The 12,392-nt window shown below is 43.6% G+C and overlaps 1 protein-coding gene across 1 annotated transcript in view; it reads right to left on the bottom strand.

The window, feature by feature from the left end:
- The window catches only part of FMN2 (formin 2), a 276,558-nt gene extending 267,691 nt beyond the window's left edge, over positions 1 to 8,867 (bottom strand). The window contains 1 exon segment of the mRNA XM_070469841.1: positions 7,395 to 8,867. Coding sequence (XP_070325942.1) covers positions 7,395 to 8,703 — 1,309 coding nt within the window. The 5' untranslated portion in view covers positions 8,704 to 8,867.
- Between the last annotated feature and the right edge of the window lie 3,525 nt (positions 8,868 to 12,392).

Here is a 12,392-nt window from a genome sequence, read left to right as displayed (position 1 = left end):
GCCTTTGACTGTGTGGACCACAAAAAACTCTGGGAAATTCGTAAAGAGATGGGAATACCTGACCACCTGACCTGCCTCTTGAGAAATCTGTATGCAGGTCAGGAAGCAACAGTTCAAACTGGACACGGACAACAGACTGGTTCCAAATAAGGAACAGAGTATGTCAAGGCTGTATACTGTCACTGTGCTTATTTAACTTATATGCAGAGTACATCAAGAGAAACGCTGGGCTGGATGAAGCACAAGCTAGGATCAAGATTGCCAGGAGAAATATCAATAACTTCAGATGTGCAGATGACCACCCTGATAGCAGAAAGCAAAGAACTAAAGAGCCTCTTGATGAAAGTGAAAGAGGAGAGTGAAAAAGTTGGCTTAAAACTCAACATTCAGAAAACTAAGATCATGGTATCTGCTCCCATCACTTCATGGCAAATAGATGGAGAAACAGTGGAAAGAGTGATAGACTTTATTTTTGAGGGGCTCCAAAATCACTGTAGATGGTGACTGCAGCCATGAAATTAAAAGATGATTGCTCCTTGGAAGAAAAGCAATGACCAATCTAGACAGCATATTAAAGAGCAGAGACATTACTTTGCCAACAAAGGTCCATCTAGTCAAAGCTATGGTTTTTCCAGTAGTCACATATAGATGTGAAAGTTGGACTATAAAGAAAGCTGAGCACCGAAGAATTGATGCTTTTGAATTGTGGTGTTGGAGAAGACTCTTGAGTGTCCCTTGGACTGCAAGGAGATCCAACCAGTCCATCATAAAGGAGATCAGTCCTGGGTGTTCTTTGGAAGGACTGATGCTGAAGCTGAAACTCCAATACTTAGGCCACCTGATGCAAAGAATGGACTCACTAGAAAAGACCCTGATGCTGGGAAAGACTGGGGGCAGGAGAAGGGGACGACAGAGGATGAGATGGCTGGATGGCATCACCGACTCGATGGACATGAGTTTGAGTAATCTCCAGGAGTTGGTGATGGACAGGGAGGCCTGGTGTGCTGCGGTTCATGGGGTTGCAAAGAGTCAGACACAACTGAGTGACAGAACTGTACTCAACTGAAACAACATGCTACTAAAAAACCAACAGGTCAACAAGAAAATCAAGAAGGAAATTACAAAGCAACAAGGTAGTACATATTAGAATCTTCCTAACGGTCCCTTAATGCTAAATTTCATTAACATCAGATTATTATTTAAAATGCAAAAGCAAAATAATATTTTCCTCTTTTTTCACTACCAATAAAATTTATATTTGGAAGCTTACATTTACTGCATTATCATTGATAGCAACAATAGTTGCTTGTGGGTTGATTTTAACTATCAACCCACAAAAACAGGAATAGATGTTCTCTCAACACAAATTGTATAGAAGTATCATTCTATCTTCACTACTGATTCAATCATATGCATGCATGCCCAGTCATGTACAACTCTTTGGAAGCCTCTGGACTATAGCCCACCAGGCTCCTCTGTCCATGGGATATTTCTAGCAAGAATACTGGAGTGGGTTGCTGTTTCCTATTTCCTCCGACAAGGGATCTGCCTGACTCAGGGATTGAATCTGTCTCCTGTGTCTCCTGCATTGCAGGCAGATTCTTTACCCACTGAGCCATCAAGGAAACCTAAGTATACCTCAGTGAAAATGATTTAATTTCAACCACCCAAAAATGCTAATAGTCTTCCAGGCTAAGTTCAACTCTTTATTTACCAATAGGAGGCCTAGACACACACACACACACAAAAAGAAATGGTCAACTGGTATTCATAAAAGCCTCAGTATGCTCAGTGCCCATCTTACTGACTGGCAGAGAGCAGATGTGGCATAGCTATTGGATGGACAGAAGAGGATGATGAATGGATGGAATCAGGCAAGCAGGCAAGGAGAAAGGAAAAGCAGAAAGAAGTGAAAAGGAAGCCCCAAAGATTCCCTAAATCCAAGAAGTATATGTGATGTGATACAGGCAGAAATACAGAGACATGGAGATGACTGCCAGTCACACCAGCTGGGACAGACACAAAAGAGGAAATGGGAACTCAAGCAGCCTTTTCAGATACTAAGTAAAGAGAGACAACAGTGTGTTACAAGAGCGTAAACACTGCTAGACAAAGGCGCAAAGTAAGGAAAATGAAATGCACGCTCATAGAACAGTAACCTGATTAATTCGACTAAAGTAGAGAGTTTCTGAAGGAAACCAAGGGAGGTTAAGTCTGCAAACCGAGGCGGGTAAACACTGTGTCTCCCCTACCCACGTCCCGCTTTAAACATCAGCACCTCCTGCTAATCGCACAGTCATGCCCCCATCATGTGCTTTCCTTCTCCAAATCCCCAAGAAAACCAAAATCTCTGATAAAGGGACAAAAAGGGTTACAATCACAGAAAATGAAAGAGAGAGGGAAAAAAAAACTGATATATAAACAATCTGAAGAAAAAAAAAACCTTGACTAGCAATATTAATTTTCAACTAGCAACTGATTATATCCTTACCAGAGTTTGTATATGATTTCAAAGAGGTTTTGATTTCACAAATATGGTTTGGACTACTTTGAACCACATAGACATTAAGGGAATAAACTAGGACAGGAAAGTAAATAGCACCAATTGTCTGCCTTCTATGTGCCAGGCAGAGTTGCAGGAACTTGACAAACACTATTTCATTAAATCCTAATATTAGTCATTTAGAATTATTCCTCCACTTTCAGACATATCAGAAAAAGTTACTTAAGAGGGACCTAACTGTACATCAAGCTATGACGCAGATTTACCTGTAGTAACAGTAATTAGTAACTACTGTTGCCATCACCCAAGGTGTGTGTTCAGCACCTTTTTAATAGGACCAGAAGGAAATATGGCTGTAAATGCACCTGCTCAAGGTCAAACACACATGGCTTGTATCCAAATGCCTAAATGCATGAAAAGCCAGGCCCGTCATTAAAACCCATCACTGAAGCTACTGGGGTGCTTAACTTCAATCCAAACCACGCCCTTAAAGGAACAATAAGAAAGTGTGTTTTAAGTCAAACTAAAATGACTTGAGAATAGTGCTCCCAGTCCCAGCTTACACTGCCGAATCAAATGCAGAGACATGAGACCCAGTAAGGCAAGATATAGGGGAAAGGACAGCATTCTTGTAAAACCCTTCCCTGTTGTAGTAACACTGATGCATTATACACAGAAGGGGTGATTCCTGACCATCACACATTTATTGGACAATGACTGGATGTCTACACACCATCAGATACTACTGCTGGATATAAGACTGCTCCCAGCCCTAAACATTCACAGTCTAATAATTTAACAAGCTGCATGAGAAAGTCTGTACTCCTAGAGTGGGTCCTCCTACTTTGATATAAAAACCAAGATAGCCTTTAGAAAAGCTACAATGAGAGTCACACAATCTAAAATTGTAAAGCCCAGGCCCTTAATTGACTAGCTAGTGCTCCAAAAGCTCACTGACACACTTCATTTTATTTTATTCACATTAATAACAGATTTGATTTCTAAGTACAGATCCTGGATGGGTCACTGACTAGCTTAATGCCCTGAAGCAAGTTACTTCACATGCCTGACCCTGGTTTGCTCATTGGGAAAACACTGTCACAAGGATTAGAGATAATTATGCAATGCACCAACACAGAGCCTTGCATTTAGTAGAAGTGCAACAAATATAGCAAACATCATAATCACAGGATGTATAAACCAATAACAAAGTGACCAGAAACATCAAATTAGAAGCAATGGGGGGGTGGGGGCAGGGACCAAAGATAGCTCTATGAATCAATAGCTAACAGGAAGTAAAAAGTTAAGAAAACCAGGTAGATACAAAACTTCAGAAACAGCCAACTAGAGTCACCAGACAATTACACTTCAATAGCACCTAAGGGCAACACCAATGATTTCACAGAATGAAACCATGACGGCCTAAAGATGACATTAAGCCGTCTAAAACACATGAACCATTAAGTCCACATGTTTTTAAAAAAAGACAAGCACATAATTAAATGACTTTGGAAAGATTTCTTTCAAAAGTGATTTAGCATTACCAACTTAACATTTCATATGCCTAAACTTTAACTGCAAAATTCTATTCACAAGCTTCTGTTTAAGTATAGCATGTGCAAAGGAATCTCTTAAATTTCATAGCAATTTTTCTATTAAACACCAAAAAAGATGTCTTTTCAAATTAACTGAAATTTTAGTCCAATGGCTTAAGACATCATCAGCTCCTGAATAGCTAAAACAAGATAAAGTCTTGGTCTCCTTTATTGCTAAATGCTGTTATATCAGCAACAAAACACAAACATGTGCCATGCAGATCTCTCTTCACTTGAATTTTCTCCCCACATTTGGAAGGAAAGAAGAAGAAAAACATCTGTTCCTTTCTGCAGAGCTGACAACCCTCATTCTATGGTTTAAAAATAAAAGATGTTCATGGAGGCTTATAGATCTAACTATCACCTGCTTCAAAGGCAGCTGGCAATTAATTGATCCAAAGACATGCAAATTAAAGCCAGAAAACAATTTCCCTGAGGACAATGCTAGTCCTTGCCAGGGCTCTAGTAATTTCCAAGACACCCATAAAATACTAGAGGATGGTAAAGAATCAAAGAAAAGGCAGATGACAAGAAAACAGACAGCAGCTGAGGAACAGAGGCCTGTGTCACTCTGGATTCCCTGGATTCACCACAGGGAAGCTTCCAGGAGAGCTGTCTGGAGAAAGCCTGCTTCACTGACCAGCAATCACCCTGCATCTAGCCCAGAAGACCAGATGCTCAACAATGAAAGGAGTTCACCATATTAATAATAGAAACTGGAAAATATTGTAAGTGAAGGCCTTAAACACCATAATATTTTTTTAAGTTTTTTCTCTATATGATGTCTTACTTACAGTGCTGAACATCCAAAAATGACTAATAAGCAAGAACATTCAGACTGGAATCAGTAGACTCAGCTATTTTTGGCTCAGCCTCTGAAAAAATTAACAGTGTGACCTTGAAAAAGTTTCATCTCTTTGTTTACCTCCATGTGACCACCAGCTACAAGATTAGGTTAAACCTACCAATTCTTTTTTTTTTTTTTCTTTTAAGAAAGTGAATGGGTGAGATAAATATACAGAAACTGCTATACAAATAACCAATGGTTACTGACCAACTACATCCAAGCATCAAATATAAAGCACTGCCCCATATGTATCACCTTATGTGGAATCTAATATATGACACAGATGAACTGATCTATGAAACCGGAACAGACTCACAGACACAGAGAACAGATCTGAAGTTGCAGGAAGGGGTTGAGATGGAGTGAAAGGTTGGGGTTGGCAGATGTAAGCTATTACATACAGAATGGGTAAATAAGAAGGTCCTACTACATAGCACGGAGAACCATATTCAATATCCTGGTATAAACTATATGGAAAAGAATATTAAAAAGAACGTATATAGTGACTGGACAACAAAACATATATATAACTAAATCACTTTGCTATATGGCAGAAATTAATACAACATTAAAAACCAACTATACTTCAATTAAAAAATAAAATAAAGGTGATGCCCATATTAAAGCAACTAACTACACAGTAAAAAAATTCTGCTTGGAGATCAATAAAACCCACTTACCTCCTGAACAGGAATCCTGCTAAGAGTCCCAAATTTCAAATTTGGAAATACTTAGAACATTTAAATGAAATGCTAGCTCCAAGAATACCCCTTTTATTTTCCTTAAGGAAAACAAAACTTTAACCTGGGGTTGAAGGGTCCTATGATCTTCAAGACTCAGATCAATCCTCCTATGAATTTCTGTCTCTTCACCCCTCGCCAAGGCAGTAGTTACTGCACACTTGATGCACCCAAAGTACTATATCCCTGTGTGTCCTGTACTCTGAGTCAGGGAGCCACGGAAAGGCAGACCAGGATCTAATGATCTCTGTGTCACTCAGCACTTAACATATTGTCTGGCACAATATGGCTGCCCTGTGTATGTATATACGTGTGTATGTTAAACGAAGGTAATGTGTTTTTCATTTAATATTCATTTGGAAATGAATATTTCCAAATTCTAAAGCTGCTTGGAAGAACAACATTAATGAATGGTAATCTTAATTATGGTGATACTTTCATTTTTAGAAAAACAAATGAGTGTTACCTACATAAGGAGGAAGTAATATCTCACCAACATTAAATTCACAAAAATTAACTAAAGAACTTTCCAATCCTCTTTCTCTAAAATAAGTCTTTTGGGGGTTTTTATGCTTGTGTTTTGTTTACAATTTATCTAGTGAAGATCAAACTATAAACATTCCTAACTTAACCTACAAAATAACAGGAAAGGAAAAGTAAAAAAGGGAGAGCAAGCATGTAAAACATGGAGGAGGCCACTCTTAACAAGAATCTATAAATGTAAAAATAAGAGAGTCCATAGATGAAACTTAAACTGTAGTCAATACAAGCAAGTACCAAAAGTGAATAATATTTACCTAAGGGTGAGGCAGCTGTGTTCATTAAAAAACATAATCTATTGTTTTACAAAAAACCTATTTACTAAAGTAATATCAGATTTATTAAAGAATATAAGATTTTAAGCTTTTCAAATTATCTTTGAAATTTTTAATATTTCAAATACTTATCACAACCTACCAAGACTTGCATAAATTCTCATTTTCTCCTGCTTCTTAAATTCTTATACTCAGCTATATAATAATTAAGAAAAATTAGTAAGCATGAAATGAGCTGACACTCTTACCAGCAGAAGGCCCTGGGATCTAACCAAGGATGAATTCACTGCACTATTTGACATTCACCACGGTGAGCTGACCCTTGGACAGGCCCTGAAGCGTCCACAGCAGACGCTGGGAAGGTACCAGCAGCATCCCGGGTGCTCTTGGCCTGCTCACCATCAGTCTCCGAGCCACACCCTGTCTTAGTCGGGCCATGAAACCAAATGTAAATGATCCCTAATACTCTAGATCACTCTGTATTAATTTTCTGAAAGCATGTGTGAGATTTGGTTGTGTCAGCAAACAGGAGTGACCACCTAAGTTCACTAAGGTGTCCACCCTGATCACCGAGAGAAACTAAGCATCACACGGCGCGCAAAGGCGGGTACATCAGAGCAGTCCTAGAATAGATGATGTGTCACAGGGCTGTGAACAACCTCCTTATTTTTAATGCTGTGGGAGGACGGGAAGAGAAGGATGGCTTTGCAAACGGTGCCAAAAAGGAGTTGATCTGCCTGGCGTGACCCGGGATATTTTGGAGAAGTGGACACAGTGGCCCTTTTTCTAGATGACTTAGAACAGACACGACTAAGCTGCTCCCTTTAATTCTCTGTATGCAAATCGAAGCATTTCCGAAGGGCAGGTGCCCAGGGCCCCGAGCCCAGGGCTCACCTGCGAACACACCCTGGAGGCCGCCTGCCCCGCGCTGCACCAGGTGCGCCGAGACCCCCGCCCCGGGAGCACGGCCCAGCTCCGCAGTCCAGTCGGCCGAGCGGCTGCGGCCCGCGCGGGGCTTCCTAGCCGGGGCAGCGGCGGGGGCCGCGGGGGCTCCGGAACCGCGGCCCAGGGAGGACTCCGGCCGTCTCTGGACCCGGGGGCTGTGGCTGGGGGACGGAGACGGGGAGGGCCCTGGCGAGCTGAGCTGCCGGGTGGTGGTCCTGACATAACAGGGCGCCAGGAGAGGGCGGGCCCGGGGGCGACGCGGGCTGCAAGCTGGACTGCGTGGCGGGGAGGCGGCCACCGGGATGACGGGCTTCGGCGCGCCCTCCTCGCGCGTCGCCCCTGGTGTGCGCGGGGCCTCTCCCGCCGCCAGACCGCACTCCACCCCCGGAGAGTCTCGGGGCGCGTCCTCGAAGGCGTCCTCCTCGCCTTCCTCGTCCGTGTCCGCTGCCCCTCGGTCCACCGGAACCGACCCAGGAGACGCGAAGGCGGTGGCTGCGGGCGGCTCTGCGGCCGGGGGCCTGTCGGGGGGCGCGTACAGCGCCGCTTCGGCGCTGGGGCCCGGCGGGGGTCGGTCCAGGCCAGGCAGGGCCTCAGGCAGAGAGGCGGTGGAGGGGGGCGACACCGGGGGCGACTCGGGACCCGGGGACTGCTGCTGCAGTTGCTGGAGGCGGATCGCCTGCTGGATGTCCGAGAGCAAGTCCTCCTGCTCCGCGGCCGAGTGAAAACTGTAGAGGTCTGTGTCCGAGCCCGAGCTGGTCCTTTGTCCATCCTGCGCCCCCGCCGCGGTCTCCGAATACTCGGCCACTGCCGGGCCGCCGACCCTGGCCAAGCTGGGGCCCCCGGGACGCGTCACCTCGAAAGGATCTGGACATTCGGTATCCGACAGGCCCGTCTCGTCGGCTGAGAGGCTGAGGTCTGGAGTTTTGGTAACCAGAGAGTGGGCGCTGTCCAGCTCGCCGGCCTGCAGGGCCTGGGGGTCCAGCACATCCTCACGAGAGCCGCCAGTACCTCTGCCCTTGGACAGGGTCTTTCGGATGCGCAGGTTGGAGAACACCGAGGCCCTGGGGTCCGACCGGCTCTTCTTCCGGCCCGGCTCCGCGCCGCCGCCCCCCTTTCCGTGCCGGCCCGGCGCCTTCTTGCCCCCGCCCGCCTTCTTTGTGCCCTCGGCCTCGCGGGGCCCAGCGGCGTCCTCACCGCCGCCGCCTCCATGCGGGACATCGCCCGCGCTTCTCTTCGGCTTCGCGTCCTGGTTCCCCATGCTGCAGCCGCCGCCGCTGCGGGCGGTCAGGCCATGTCAGCCCCTGGGCCCGGCAGCGCCGGGCTCCCGGCGAGTCGTGCGGCGGCCGCACAGCTAGGCGGAGGGAGGATGTCCGCGCACCTGCCTCGCTTCGCACAACGCGCCGAGGCTGCGCCCGCCCGCGCGTGGCTGAACGCGCGCACGCAGCACCGCCAATGACCGGGCGGGACGCACAAGGCCCCACCCCTCCCGGCCCCATGACCACGCCCCATCGGCTCTAGGCCCCGTCCCTCGGCCCTGCCCCTCCTCCGCTGAAACTCCAAGAGCGCCCCTCGGTCTGGGGACCTAACCGCCGCCAGAGCCCATTGCCTGGTCCCCGCCAAACAGCTTGGCAGATGAAAGATCCACGCTGAGAAAAAGAGAAAAAACTTAAAGAGGAAAAAGGGAAGCCACATTTCAGTTTAGTGGTGTGGTAATATCAAAGCTACATACTGTACTTCCAACCTGCCTGAAGAAGCATGGTTCTTTGATAAATATTGGTTGAGTAGATTGGTCTTTTCTTCAGTAACTGATCATCTTAAACCCTGTTAATGTGCTTGGCATATGGTTTAGAAAAGGTTACTATACATAATACTGATTTTTTGTTATTGCAAAACTTGGATCTCCTTAAGAGAACATTTCATTTCATTTCAAAGCGGTCATTTCAAAGTCATTTCAATTGGTCATTTCAAAATTTCATTTTTCAAATTTATTTTTGACAAAATATTGAGGTCGGTGGAGGAGGTTCAGGAAATACTAAGAGATTAGACTCGATTAAAATGCTAATCTCTAAATTTCTATACATTCACCATATAAACCAAACAGCATTTATATTCAAAAAATCAAACTCATCAATATTAAACATGCCCCTGTTGTTGCCACCTACAAAAAAGAGAGGGAGAGAAAAAAAAAAAAAAAGGAAACATCCTTGCTACAAGCCCAAGAAATCACATGTTATGTGGAAAGCCACCACTCTCCCAAGCAAACCCTTCAAGAGAATCTTTTGTTTTGGCCTTTGCTGTGAAAGTTTGTCACAGTTCACTGTCTAGGGGAGAAAAATGTGCTGACTCCAAATGAGTCTCCTTGGCATTAGGATTCATTTAGGCTGATTATTGGGGGGAGGACAAAGCATATGGGATCTTAGTTCCTAAACCAGGGATCAAACCCGAACCCTCAGCAGTGGAAGCTCAGAGACTTAGCCACTGGACCACAAGGGAGGTCCATAGGCTGACTATTTTTAAGAAACAGAAGATTAAGTGTTTCTTTTTACTTCCACTTATGGAATAAGGAAGGGCTTCCCCCCCAGCATGGCTCAGCAGTAAAGAATCCACCTTCAGTGCAGGAGCTGCAGGAGACACAGGTTGGATTCCTGGGTCCGGAAGATCCCCTGGAGAATGGCATGGCAACCCACTCCAGTATTCTTGCCTGAAGAACCCCATGGACAGAGGAGCCTGACAGGCACAGTCTATAGGAACGCAAAGAGTTGGACACCACTGAATGATTAAGCACATCAGCCTAAAGAATTCATGTATTAAAGCTGAATAAGTAATCAGCAGATATATTCACCACGCTGGGTGTGATGGGGAGATTCAGTGGACCTAAAGGTCAGAGTTCATTCTGTCCCTTGTCTCTGCTGGCCCGGAAAATGCTCCCTCACCAAACAGTTCCTCTTCTACCTCCATGTGAATTGCCTTCCTCCCCTTTGAAGTGCCAAACCATTACCCTCAACACCCTCTGTTGCCTTTAGCTGTAGACAGTCTTTAAGGTGAGGGCTGTGGCCATTTTGGCCACGATTCTGTTTTCCAGGGTCTCTCCCATATGTATATGTTATTAAACTCTTGTATGATTTTCTCCGGTTAATTGGTCTCATGTCAATTTAATTCTTAGACCAACCAGAAGAATGCAGAAGGGTAGAGAAAAATTTCTTCCTCTCTGATAACTGTTAAAGAGTTTCTTACCATTTTGTTCTAATTCTAGTATAAAAATTTTCCTCACTGTAAATCTTATTATTTTAATTACTTAAGCAATTTAGTTATCTATATTTAAAAGATATTTTTAAACACCATTGGCATCTAAAGAAGCTCCAAGCAGCAAATTAAAATAAGAATAAAGTGGCATTAGTCAATAATGTCACATGTATTTAAATTAGAAGCTAATTGTTAATCACTTTGAAAATATGGATACCTAGCTAACATGGTAGTATTTTTAAAGCTCAAAGGAGAAAAGAGCACTGCGTATTACATGATGCATTTTAAATGCCACAAGCGAAGATTCCTTCACGTATTGTGAACCAACATTTTCAACCTCCCTCCTTAACCATTTTATCAAAAAAACTTTTTAAGGTCTTATAATTATTTGATGTAAAAGCATCATGCAGCAATAATTACTAATCTTTTTCAAATTATATTCTTAAAATAGATGATACTTAAAGGCAAGTGGTTTTCAGTTATTCTCAAGTGACCCTTCTGAGCAAATAATTCTGAGAAATCAACTAATAATTTTGCCAGGGTACGATCCCAGTCTCTTTCAGTTCCAGAAGGCTTGAAAAGCCTTTGTTTCAGGTCTTTCACAAGACTGCTGTCTCCCAGAATCCAGGTTCATCAGAGGGCACAGTTTGCCTGAGGTTGTAAGAATTCTCTGCTTCTCTGAGGACTGATGTACTGTGAATCTTTATTTTGCTTTTTCTTTACCCAGACATATTTGATTCTGAACTATTTGTTTCCTTACTACTTTTTCCAAGATATATTCTACAAATTATGAAGACAAAGGAAGAGAAGGAAAGGGGAAGGCAAAGAGGAAAGAAAAAAGAGAGGGAAACTGAGAGAAGAGCCTGGTTTTCTCACATCCTTTGAATGTGAAACAACAGATGACAGCGGTGTAGAAAGTCAAGATGACAAGGCTTACTTGCTAAGGCTTACTTGAAACTCACAAGTGTGCTTGGTAGGTAGGAAGTTACTTTCAATCCAGTTTAATTAATAAACAAGTTCAGACTAAGACCAAGTTCACAAAGCAGCAAAGACAATACTTAAACCTTCAAGTTGAGATCCCAAATTGTATAACAAGCAACTCTACATAATTTACTTTTTTTCAGGAAATGGAAGAAATGAAAATATTTATTCTGTTCTTCTGTGTAAGGAATCTGCTACTAAGCTAAAGAGTTCAGTAAATGGATTTGGTCTTCCAACATGAAAGGGATCATTCAAGGACTCTTAAGTTGTCAACAACCATTCAGAATGAACTATAGAAAGTCCACTCTGAGTGTCTCAGCCCATAAGGTACCTAGTTCAGTGGCAAGAAGTAGCAAAAAGCCTTCTAGAGACAGAGTCCATGAGAAATTAAGATTGAAGAAGCCAGTCCTTAGCCTTAGAGTACCATTCTTCAGTAGAAATATAATGTGAGCCTTATCAGTAATTTATTTTCTAGTAGTCACATTAAAAAGGAAAAAAATAGGAAATTTCCTGGCAATCCCGTGGTTAGGACTCTGTGCTTTTACTACAAGTTGTTGTTATTTAGTTGCTAATTTGTGCTTACCCCCTGCCTCATTTTCTTTTAGAGCCTATACTACCCCTATAACACCATGAAGACACAATGAGCAAACTGCCTAAGAATTCCCAACAGGAAAGGTCTTTAAGCAGTGTGTCCAGATATTTCAATTTGCAAAATGTACTTAT

Source organism: Odocoileus virginianus, chromosome 7 (genome assembly GCF_023699985.2).
Source record: "Odocoileus virginianus isolate 20LAN1187 ecotype Illinois chromosome 7, Ovbor_1.2, whole genome shotgun sequence".
Taxonomy (NCBI): Eukaryota; Metazoa; Chordata; class Mammalia; order Artiodactyla; family Cervidae; genus Odocoileus; species Odocoileus virginianus.
The sequence above is the reverse complement of the archived record's forward strand: the minus strand, read 5'-3'. Positions and strand labels throughout refer to the sequence as shown.